At 39.2% G+C, this 12,614-nt stretch overlaps 1 protein-coding gene and 1 long non-coding RNA gene across 4 annotated transcripts in view; one reads left to right on the forward strand and one right to left on the reverse strand.

The window, feature by feature from the left end:
• STK39 (serine/threonine kinase 39) overlaps positions 1-532 on the forward strand; it is a 301,230-nt gene extending 300,698 nt beyond the window's left edge. For all 3 annotated transcript variants that reach the window (XM_060152718.1, XM_060152717.1, XM_060152716.1), the window contains one exon: positions 23-532. In XM_060152718.1, coding sequence (XP_060008701.1) covers positions 23-36 — 14 coding nt within the window. In that variant the 3' untranslated portion in view covers positions 37-532. The remainder of the gene's footprint in view (positions 1-22) is intronic.
• Positions 533-2,467: 1,935 nt separating this feature from the next.
• The window catches only part of LOC132522327 (uncharacterized), a 47,867-nt gene continuing 37,720 nt past the window's right edge, over positions 2,468-12,614 (reverse strand). Inside the window, exons 2-3 of the long non-coding RNA XR_009541167.1 lie at positions 4,354-4,490; positions 2,468-2,575 (exon numbers count right to left, since the gene is read on the reverse strand). This is a non-coding gene — a long non-coding RNA (uncharacterized LOC132522327). The remainder of the gene's footprint in view (positions 2,576-4,353; positions 4,491-12,614) is intronic.

Genomic DNA, 12,614 nt, shown 5'->3' on the forward strand with positions numbered 1-12,614 from the left:
GCGTTTCTTTTTCCCTTTTCAGGCTTCTGGCTGTGATGGGTCGGAGATTCCCGACGAAGTGAAGCTGATTGGGTTTGCTCAGTTGAGTGTCAGCTGATGTCTGTCCCTTGATGTCGCCCTGATCTGCCATGCCTCCCCCTCGCCGTGCCCTCCCCCCAACCTTTCCCTCCCCTGCCACTTCCTCCCACCCCCTAGCAAAATCAGAGGATTGTGAAGAGGCCGGCTTCAACATATCGGGATAAAAAAAGAATTTTTTTAAACTTAACAACACTGAGTTCTGCTTTATTCTATAGCAACCCACAGTATGAGAACAAGCAAACACCACAGCTGCACGACTGTTGCTCATTTTTCCAAAAGCTATTTAATACCCTCAGCAGTCAATTCGGATCTCCCTTACGTGAAAAGAATCTGAAACACACTCAGGTGGTCCTATTTATTGGCAACGAAAGGAATTTTTTTCTATCAGAAGCCTATTTCTTCTCTCATTGTTGTCCTTCCTTTCTGTTATAATACTTTATTGTACATCTGACAATACTGCCTCTTCTGTTGTATTTAGAAATTAATATAAAATTAAGATTTATTAGCCGAACTTGAATTCTAGTTTTAAAACTGACTGTGAATTTTATTTTTCATATATTTATGCATTACACACCTTAGCTAGAAGAAAGAGAAAAACGTTTTTGATTATATATGCTTCTTGCAGTTACTCTCTTGTTATTTAAACAAAAAGTTTCAGGTCTATCTTTGGAGTATTTATAACTTGTGATTTTTTTGAAATGACTGAATTAGGAAGTAGGATGCTTACTCTTTTTGGTTTGCCTGAAAACCAGTCCACAAGCTGATTGTCTCTTGGGAGAGGGAGGTGCCTTGCAAAAACAAAAAACAAAAAAAACTTTCACATGAAGAATGTGCCTGAGGCTGGAATAGTCTCAGATCTAAAATTTCCTCTACATAAAGTGGCATATGTAAGTTTTGCTTCACTGGGACGTTTAGGATATAAAACGTTGCCATTCTATTAGATTGCTAATTATGTACCCACCTCTGATTTGACATCTCCTGAAGTGATAGGATCTGTCGTTCCAAAGGTGATAAACTTGAACATATACCAGAATCCGTGTTTTACTTGAAATTCTGCAGAATACCCAGATGGAGTGAAAAAATAATAGAAAGGGTTTTGTGCAATGACCAAAAGGTAAAACGCTGTTAAGTTTCAAGAATAAATACTTTCAACCCAAATAGCCCTCTGCTTGACTGTACATTATGGAATAGTAAACCTTAGGATTTTCAAAATTGGAGTCTAAACTTTCAGGGAGGTGGCTCCCAGATGGTAGCATTTGCTCTTTCCTAGCTAACCCTAGATACGGCAGCTCTTTAATGTACTTTAAAAAGCAAATATATATTACTAAGGACAAAAAAGTTATTTATAATTGCCTTGTCACAATTGTTAAGGTGTTCTAGAGCCATTTGCATACAATTTAATGTAATTTCATTCCATTCTATTGTTTACACAACAATTACTCAAAGATGACTGCAAAGGTAAAAGGAAAATAAAAGTGTATTATTGCACAAAGAGGTAGTGTCACATTGTTTCATTCCTCCTCTAGGCAGTGTCTGCATTGCTGCAGTGATATTTAGTGCTTCCATAAAATGCCTAGTGAGAATTAACTGGTGAAAAGTGCCCCGGAGGAAGACTAAGGCATCCATCAGGCATCCGTCCAGTCACAGAAAATCAGGTATGACAATTGCTTGATAAAAGAATGAAAGACAAACATTCACGCTCCATGTAGACAGTCTGTCTTTAAGTCAAAACCACAGGGCTGTAGGGGACAAGTGAGAAGAATTCCTTCCACCTGCTAAGGCAGGAGTGGTTATAGGACTTGTCCAGGGCCTTTCAGAGCTTCCTGCAGAGCTGGCCTCCTAGGGCCCTGGCTTCCTGACATCCACTGCACAACTTGTGGCCAAAAAACAGTATAAGAAAAGACAAGACCCTCATATTCTTCTCAGAATAAAACGTACATGAGGAACTGTAGCGCTCTCTTTTGCAATATAGTAAAGAATAATGCTATATTTTCTTTACGCCCATATTCCCATATCTTTCCTAATGATATCTGAGGGCGCTTACATATATTTATATACCAAGATACAGACTTTCAAATACATAAACAAATTAGGATGAAGGGTCAGTAAGATCTGGCTAACAAGATGAATGCAGGTATAAAGTTAGGACACAGAAGTTCATGATGAGGTCCTGCACCATTGCTAGAGCAGCACACAGATTGGGATTAGAGCTTCCAACACAGCAACAGTGAAGAGGAACACTTTTTTTTCCTCTCAAGGAGAAACACGATTTTTCCTAGTTCTAAAGCCTGAGATGAAATTCTTCTTGGAAGTTCGAGTTATGTATTCAGAAACTTAAAAACTCTCAAAGCATTGATACATATATCGCAAGTTTTGAACACTTACTTACCCTTTCTAGTACTTTCTGCGGGGGCCCAGATGTGTAGGGTATATGATAGGAAATGCTGGTCAGCCAGGAGCTGAGAGTGTGATCCAAGCAGTTGCTCTCACTTGTGGTCTAGAAAGATAAAACACATTTAAAACTGAGTGGAATGAGTGGGCTACGTTTCCTTTAGGCAGTGCTCTGTGACTGTTTCTCCTAATCAATCAGGCTTTTGATTAAACCTGACACATTGTGATTGTGCTCACTGGCAAAGCCCTAAACTTCGCTAACACAGATATTTGGACAGCTTCACATGCTGTGACAAACAGGAGGGTTTACATTTCTTCGTAAAATCAAGGCACTCACATCTCATACCTAAATATATACAAAAAACTGTCCCACATCCCATGTGTCTCTACTGTGGTCAACTTGCAAAGATCTAAAATAGAAGGAAGTTATCTTTTTTTTTTTTTTTTTTGTGGTACACGGGCCTCTCACTGTTGTGGCCTCTCCCGTTGCGGAGCACAGGCTCCGGACGCGCAGGCTCAGCGGCCATGGCTCTCAGGCCCAGCCGCTCCACGGCATGCGGGATCTTCCCAGACCGGGGCACGAGCCCATGTCCCCTGCATCGGCAGGCGGACTCTCAACCACTGTGCCACCAGGGAAGCCCCAATATGTTGTTCTTATATGAACAAAATGGTTTTCTGTATATAAGACAACTTTTAGAGACACCTACAAATCGTGTGTGATGAAAACTTAACTTCTTTTTCCAAATAATTATCCGTGTAAAGTTATAAATTTCCCTATGTGTTGTTACATACATGCTGGTAAATATGGTATATCTTCTTGCCTCTTCTTCATGTGGGAGTAGGGTGAAGTAGCAGTCTTTAGGGGAAGAGCCAAGAATTCTCTCAAAAAACAAATCTAGTCCCGTATAGGATCCTAGCATGGGAAATTTTTATATCAGGATTTTCACTCATCTCAACAGTGCACCTGTGGTCTATTTTGTGTTGAGCAATATACCTTCCTGGTGAACCCTCCAAGTTAAATTGGTAAGCAGAATCTACAGTTAAGTAATTATATTACAGAGATGGTGAACATGAGCTAATTAACATTGGAGGACTCCTGCCCAAAGTTAGCATTTGCATTTGATAGTAAATAATCTTAGGTCTTCTTCTGCCTTAGAGGTGTATCTGATAAGAGAAGCTGTCACTTAGTGAGGCCCATTAAGTTTGTGACAGTACAGTCGTATGATCAGTTTAAAATATTTATCCATTCATATAGCAGAGCGCATGCTTCTAGCTCATCCAAAAGTGGCGTTAGCCAATTATGATACAATTAAAGGAATTCAAACATATCCCCGTTTTTCTGCTGCACACATTTATTGTCTAATTTGTTAGGAAATCCTAGCCCACGTCATACTCTCACCAGGACATTAAGGGGCGGGTTGGGTTTAAGTATAAGTGGTGTGCCAAGGTGGGCGGCACTAGCAACTACCCTCAGGGCCAGAGTGTCCCAACCTAGAACTATGTAATGCTTTCTAGGGTTCTAAGTTTCAAGAGGTCTATTACTAGGCCAAATAGGCATAAACAACTGGTTTCCAAGTGACCGTTTCCATCGTATATTGGCACGAACTAAAATGTCAAGTAATGAGCTTTGATCATACGAGAGTGTTTCCTTTAAGCTGAGGCAATACTTCCTAGAATTAGCTGCTTAGGATGTGCTCTACGAAGAATGAGTAAAATGTTTAATGCATAGAAAGAGTGGAGACTGTAAAGGCATATTTTTAAAATATGATTAAGTGACTGACTCCCTCAGGGACCCTAGACACAATGTCAACACCCAAAACCACCACATGAAAGGAGCTGGCACTCCACTGGAATAGACACGCCATAAAAAACAGTCAAAAGTACCTGTTTCCAGAAGGTCCCAGTGGCTGCCTCGGTGCTATTTTGCCACAGAGAAAAAGCGTGGTCCAATAACAGTGATGTTTCTTTACCTGTCTTCTTATACCTTGCTCAGCAAACCTAGTCATGGCTGGTTTGGGGACCTAAAAAAAAGGAGAAAAATTTGCACTGTTAGCACACCAGCTACTGTGGATCTACGTCAAACCAATGGATGCTAAGAAAGGTACATAAAACTTCCCCACATGAATTGCAGCATACAAAATGAGCATCATTGGCTGAAGAGGTTTGCTGAACCTGTATAATGCAGCTTATAACTCAAAGGGCAAGGAACATTATTTAAAATTACCATCTTATGCTATTATTTGAATTTGCTACAGAATGAAGACAGGTATTATTGTTTAGGTAAAATGTTCAGTAAACTAATGAGTCTATAATCTGGAAGAAGTAGGATAGTGCCCTTTAAAAAATGGTATAGAGGGCTTCCTTGGTGGTGCAGTGGTTAAGAATCAGCCTGCCAATGCAGGGGACATGGGTTCAATCCCTGGTCCAGGAAGATCCCACATGCCACGGAGCAACTAAGCCCATGCACCACAACTACTGAGCCTGCGCTCTAGAGCCCGTGAGCCACAACCACTGAGCCTGCATGCCACAACTACTGAAGCCTGTGCGCCTAGAGCCTGTGCTCCGCAACGAGAAGCCACCGCAATGAGAAGCCCGTCGCCGCAACTAGAGAAAGCCCGTAAGCAGCAGTGAAGACCCAACGCAGCCAAAAATAAAAAACTAGTTTTTTTTTAAAATGGTATAAACAACACTCCAGTCCAACCTCCACCCAGATGGACAATTTGGTATTGAACGATTCTGGCAGCAGCGCTTAGATGTGTAAAGTAACATTACGTTCAAAATTAGCAGGTGCTCAGAGTGAGATTGAGTACATTCAGGTAGATTTTTCACATACAAAAGTAGTTTTCTTCTCTCTGCAAACTCTATGGGATCCTGAAGAAAGAAAGAAGTGAATTAAGACGAGGAGATCAAGATGGCAGAGTAGGAGGATGTGGAGCTCACCTCCCCCCCATGAACACATCAGAAATACCTCTACATGTGGAGCAATTCTCACTAGAAACAAACTGGAGACTGGCAGAATGACTTACACAACCAAGGCTGTGAGAGAGATCCACACAGAGTCAGGCAGGAAGAGGGGAGAAGCAATCAGGTCAGGACCTGTGCCCCTGGGAGGGGACACAAAAGAGGAGGGGGATTACAGAGCCTCAGAGATCGTCCCTGGGGAGTGAGGGGTCTGAACCACATATCAGGCACCCCATCCCTGGGGTCCAACACTGGGAGGAAAGATCCCCTTAGCAGGTTTGAAGGCCAAGGAGACTGACAGCAGGGCTGCCAGAAACCTAGACTACTCTTAGGAAAGGTGCATGCATGCTTACGCCCTCAACAAGGCAGTGGAAGCAGATTGAAATGATCCAGGACTTTGGCTGGTTTTCTGCAACTGCCCCATTGCAGGCCCAAGGCCAAGCTGAGCACCCACCGTGGCCCCTGTTGCTCTGCAGAGCAGCTCCACACTAGGGCAAAGGCTGCTGTAGCTAAGTGCATAGCTGTCAGGGACAGAGTCTGCTCAGACCTGGCAAGGCGTCCATCCTGGTGTTCACAGGGGTGAAAGATCAGTGCTCTGACTGGGGCCGGGACCACCCCAGCGCACACTGTGGCCCCTCTTGCTCCACAGCACAGCTCCCCACTAAGGCAAAGGCTGCCGCTGCGGAGCAGAGTATGCAGTCGTGGAGGATGGAACCAGCTTGGACCCAGCACTGTATCTGAACAGGGTGAGGATGGCCATCACTGGCACTTGCAGAGGCAGCAGACTGGGAGTGATCTGGAGCTTTGACTGGTGCGGAACAGTCAAAGCAATGGAACACCCCAGCTCACACCCTGGCCTGCACGGGACACCTACTCCCACAATGCTCCCCTGCAGGGCAAAGGTGCCCATGCTGGGAGGGAACAGAGCACACACTTAGAGGGAACATTACCTGACCCTCAGGGCTTCTGCTCCAGCAACTTTAGACCCGCCCCCTCCCTCGATAGGGTAATGTTGGCCACTGGGCAGAGGAGAAACCCCCTGTCACACCTGGCTCTAGCTCTAGCCCTCCCCCATCTCTGCCATCTCCAAGTTCCACCTCCTAGCAAGGTGACAGCTGCCAGCACACCTGGAAGAGGAATGTGACTTATGCTCACTTCAGATCCAGCTCACCCACAAAAGCCACTGGGCACATGCAGACTGCATAAGGACACTCCCACACAAGGACACCCCGTCAGGACCAGGATAGGTAACTGTTTCATCTAATTTCATAGAGACAGAGAAAGATAAGCAAAATGAGAAGACAGAGGAGTTTGTTTCAAATAAAAGAACAAGAAAGGAAAAAAACCTGAAAAAAAATGAATGGAACAGAGATTGGGGCTTCCCTGGTGGCGCAGTGGTTAAGAATCCGCTGGCCAACACAGGGGACATGAGTTCAAGCCCTGATCTGGGAAGATCCCACATGCCATGGAGCAGCTAAGCCCATGTGCCACAACTACTGAGCCTGCGCTCTAGAGCCGGCGAGCCAAAACTACTGAGCCCACATGCCTACAATAAGCCACTGCAATGAGAAGCCCACACACTGCAACAAAGAGTAGCCCCCACTCACCACAACTGGAGAAAGCCCGCGCATAGCAACGAAGACCCAGTGCAGCCAAAAAAAAAATTTTTTTTTAATGAATGAAACAGATAAATGATTTACTGGATAAAGAGTTCAAAGCATTAATAATAAGATGCTAACTGAACTAGGGAAAAGAATAGATGAACACAGTGTGAATTATAACAAGGAACTAGAAAATAAAAAAGAACCAATCAGAACTGAAGTATATGATAACTGAAGTGAAAAACACACTAGAAGGAATTACCAGCAAACCAACTGATACAGAAGAACATATAAGTGATCTGGAAGATAAAATACTGGAAATCACCCAATCAGGATTGCAAAAAGAAAACAAATTTTAAAAATGAAATCAGTTTAAGGAAACTCTGGGACAACATCATGTGTACCAACGTTTGCATTATAGGGGTCCCAGAAGGAGAAGAGAGAGAAAAAGGGGTTGAAAGTGTATTCAGTGAAATTATGGCTGGAAAGTTCCTGAATCTGAAGAAGGAAGTATATCCAGGTACAGGAAGCAGAGAGAGTCCCAAACAAGATGAATCCAAATAGATCCACACCTAGGCATCAAAATTAAAATGGCAAAAGTTAAAGAGAGAATTCTTAAGACAGCAATAGAAAAGCAAGGAGTCACATACAAGGGAACCCCCATAAGTCTATGAGATGATTTTTCTGCAGAAACATTGCAGACCAGATAGGAATGGCATGACATGTTTAAAGTGTGGAAAGGATAATCTCCTCAGCAAGATTATCATTCAGAATTGAAGGAGAGAGAGAGCTCATCAGTACTACACCAACCCTAAAAGAAATTTTGAAGGGTCTTCTCTAAGTAGAAAAGAAAAGGCTATATAACAAGAAGGTAGAATCTATAGGAAAGGAAAAATCCCACTAGTAAAGGCAAGCACATAGTAACGGCTGTGGATCAACCACTTTAAAAAGCTAGTACAAAGACTGAAAAAGAATTGTAAAATCAACTATAACTACAACAAACAGTTAAAACATAAAGATATGAAATATGACATCCAAAACACAAAATGGGGTGGAGGGGAGTAAAAAACAGATCTTTTAGAAAGTATTTGAAATTAAATGACTACCAGTTTAAAACAAATAGATATATGTATAGGTCAACATGTATGAATTCCATAATAATCACAAATCAGAAACTTACGATACACAAAACCTAAAGAGAAATGAACACTAGGATACCATTAAAGAAAATCATCAAACCACAAGGGAAGAAACAAAAAAAGAACAGAGAAGAACTATAAAACAACCAGGAAACAATTAACAAAATGGCAATAAGTACATATGTATCAATAATCATTTTAATACAGCCACTATGGAGAACAGTATGGAAATTCCTTAAAAAACTAAAACTAGAACTACCATATGACTCAGAAATCCCACTACTGGGCATATACACAGAGAAAACTATAATTCAAAAAGACACATGCACCCCAATGTTCATTGCAGCTCTATTTACAATAGCCAGGACATGGAAGCAACCTAAATGTCCATCGACAGATGAATGGTAAAGATGATGTGGCACATATATACAATGGAATATTAGCCATAAAAAGGAACAAAACTGGGTCATTTGTAGAGACATGGATGAACATAAAGACTGTCAGACCAAGTGAAGTAACTCAGAAAGAGAAAAACAAATATTGTATATTAACGCATATATGTGGAATCTGAAAAAACTGGTATAGATGTTCTTATTTACCGAGCAGAAACAGAGACACAGACATAGAGAACAAACGTATGGATACCAAGGGGGAAAGTGGCGGAGGGTGGGATTAATTGGGAGATTGGGATTGACATATATACACTAATATGTATAAAATAGATAACTAAGAAGAACCTGCTGTATAAAAAATAAAATTCAAAAATAAACTATGTAAAATGAGGAAAAAAGACATAGAATGGCTGACCAGATTAAAAGACAAAATACATGTATATGCTGCTTACCAGAGACTCACTTCAGAGCTAAAGGCACACACAGACTGAAAGTGAGGAGATGGAAAAATATATTTCATGCAAACAGAAATGACAAGAAAGCTGTGTCAGCAATACTCATATCAGGTAAAGTACTTTACAACAGAGTCTACAACAAAAGACAAAGAAGGGCATTATATAATAATAAAGGGATCAATACAAGAAGGGGATGAAACATTTATTAATATATATGCACCTACTGTAGGAGTACCTAAATATATAAAGCAAATATTAACAGACATAAAGGGAGAAATTGACAATAATACAATAATTGTAGAGATTTTTAATACCCCACTTACATCAATGGATAGATCAACCAAACAGAAAAGCAATATGGAAACAGTTTTAAATGACACATTAGCCTAGTTGGACTCAGTAGATATTCATAGGACATTATATCCAAAAACAACAGAATACACATTCTCTTCAAGTGCATTTGGAATGTTCTCCAGGACATATCACATCCTATGCTACAAAACCAGTCTCAATAAATTTAAGATGATAGAAATTCTATCAAACAGTTTTTTCCTGACCACAGTGGTATGAAACTAAAAATCAATTACAGGAAGAAAAATGGGGAAAACACAAACACATCAAGACTAAACAACATGCTACTAAAATAGATAAACTAATAAGGACCTACTGTATAGCACAGGGAACTCTACTCAATACTCTGTAATGGCCTATTTGGGAAAAGAATCTAAAAATGAGTGGATGTATGTATATGTATAACTGATTCACTTTGCTATACACTTGAAACTAACACAACATTGTAAATCAACTATACTTCAAAAACAAACAAACAAACACTAGTGGGTAAATGAAGAAATCAAAGAGGAAATAAGAAAATACCTCAAGACAAATGAAAGTAAAAGCACAACTTTCCAAAGTCTATGGGGTGCAGCAAAAGCAGTTCTAAGAGGGAAGTTTATAGTGATAACAGGCCTACTTCAAGAAACAAGAAACATTAGAAATAAACAACCTAACATCTAAAATAATTTAAAAAAGAACAAAGCCCCAAGTCACCAGAAAGAAAATAATAAATTTCAAAGAGAAACTAAATAATATAGAGACCAAAAAAAAAAAAAAAAAGAAAGAAAGAAAAGAAAAGATCGGTGAAACCAAGAGCTGTGTTTTTTGGGGTTTTTTTTTTAAGACAAACAAAATTGATAAGACTTATCAAGTAAAACAGAGAGGCTCCAAGTAAGTTAAGAAATAAAAGAGGAAAAAGAGAAAATATCACAAAGATACCAAAAAAAATAAGAATACTACAAACAGTTATATACCAACAAATTGGATAACCTAGGAAAAAAATGGGTAGATTTCTAGAACCATGCAATCTTCCAAGATTAAATCAGGAAGAAATAGACAATCTGAACAGATCAATCACTAGTAATGAAACTGAATTTGTAATTTTACAAAAACTCCCAGCAAACACAAGTCCAGGACCAGATGGCTTCACAGAGGAACTGTACCAAACATTCAGAAAAGAATTAATACCAATCTTTCTCAAACTCTTCCAAACACATTTTATGAGACCAGCATTACCCTGATACCAAAACCAGATAAGAATGTCACAAAAAAAGAAAATTACAGGTAAATATTCCTGATGAACATAGATGCAAAAGTCCTCAAAGAAATATTAAGCAAACTGAATTAAACAATACATTAAAAGGCTCATACACCATTATCAAGTTGGATTTATCCCAAGGATACAAGAAGGTTCAACCTCCACAAACCAGTAAATGTGACACACCACATTAACAAAGGATTAAAATCATATGATCATTTCAGTTGATGCAGAAAAAGCATTTGACCAAGTTCAACATCCATTTATGATAAAAACTCTCAACAAAGTGGGTATAGTGGGAACATATCTCAACAAAGGCCATAAAAGACAAGCCTACAGGTAACATCATACTCAAGGTGGAAAGCTGAAAGCTTTTTCTCTAAGATCAGGAACAAGAAAAGGATGTCTACTCGTCACTTTTATTCAATATAAGAGCACTTAGGCAGGAAAAAAAGAAATAAAAGGCATCCAAATTGGAAAGTAAGTAAAACTGTCACTATTTGCAGATGACATGATACTCTATATAAAAAAACCCTAAAGTCGCCATAAAAAAACTATTAGAATAAATGAATTCAGTAAAGTTGCAGGATACAAGATTGACATATAGAAATCTGTTGTTTTTTTATACACTAATAATGAACTTTCAGAGAAAGCAAAAAAACAGTCCAGTTTGAAATCACATGAAAAAAATAAAATACCTAGGAATATACTTAACCAAGGAAGTGAAAGGCCTATCCTCTGAAAATTATAAAACATTAGTGACAGAAGTTGAAGATGGTACAAAGAAATGGAAAGATATTTTGTGTTCATTGATTGGAAGAATTAATATTGTTAAATGTTCATACTACCCAAAGCAAATTACAGATTTAATGCAATATCTATTAAAATGCCCAGGACATTTTCACAGAACTAGAGAAAATAATCCTAAAATTTATATGGAACCACAAAAGACCACAAATATCCAAAGAAATCTTGAGAAAAAGAACAAAACTGGAGGTATCACACTCCCAGACTTCAGACTACACTACAAAGCTACAGTAATTGAAACAGTATGGTGTTGGCACAAAAACAGACACATAGATCAAGGGGATAGGATAGAGAGCCCAGAAATAAACCCACACACTTAAGGTCAATCTACAACAAAGGAAGCAAGAATATTCAATGGAGAAAAGACAGTGGTGCTGGGAAAACTGGACAGCTATGTGTAAAAGAATGAAATTACAACATTTTCTCACATCATATACAAAAATAAACTCAAAATGGATTAAAGACCTAAATGTAAGACCAGGAACCATAAAACTCCTAGAAAAAAACATAGAACAATCTTTGACATAAACAGTAATATTTCTGGATCTCTTTAAGGTGAAGGAAACAAAAGCAAAAACAAATAAACGGGACCTTGTTAAACTTGAGAGCTTTTGCACAGCAAAAGAAACCATCAACAAAATGAAAAGACAACCTAGTGAATGAGAGAAAAATTTCCAAATGACATGACTGACAAGGGGTTAATATCCAAACTATATATAAAGAGCCCATACAACTAAATATTAAAAAAAAAAATTAAAAGTGGGCGAAAGACCAGAATCGACATTTTTCTAAAGAGGATATACAGATGGCCAACAGGTACATGTAAAGATGCTCAACATTGCTAGTCAGAGAAGTTCAAATCAAAATCACAATGTGATATCACCTCACAGCTGTCAGAGTGGCCATCATCCAAAAGTCTACAAATTACAAATTTTGGTGAGGATGTGGAGAAAAGGGAACCTTAATATACCATTGGTGGGACTATAAATTTGTGCAACCACTATGGAAAACAACATGGAGGTTCCTCAGAAAACTAAAAATAGAACTATCGTATGATTCAGCAGTTCCACTCCTGGATGCATATCCAAAGAAAATAAAAACACTGATTTGAAAAGATACATGTTCATAGCAGCATTATTTAGAAATAGCCAAGATATGGAAGCAACCTAAGTGTCCATCAATAGTTGAATGGATAA

The sequence above is a fragment of the Lagenorhynchus albirostris genome, chromosome 6 (assembly GCF_949774975.1).
Source record: "Lagenorhynchus albirostris chromosome 6, mLagAlb1.1, whole genome shotgun sequence".
In the NCBI taxonomy this organism is placed as follows: domain Eukaryota; kingdom Metazoa; phylum Chordata; class Mammalia; order Artiodactyla; family Delphinidae; genus Lagenorhynchus; species Lagenorhynchus albirostris.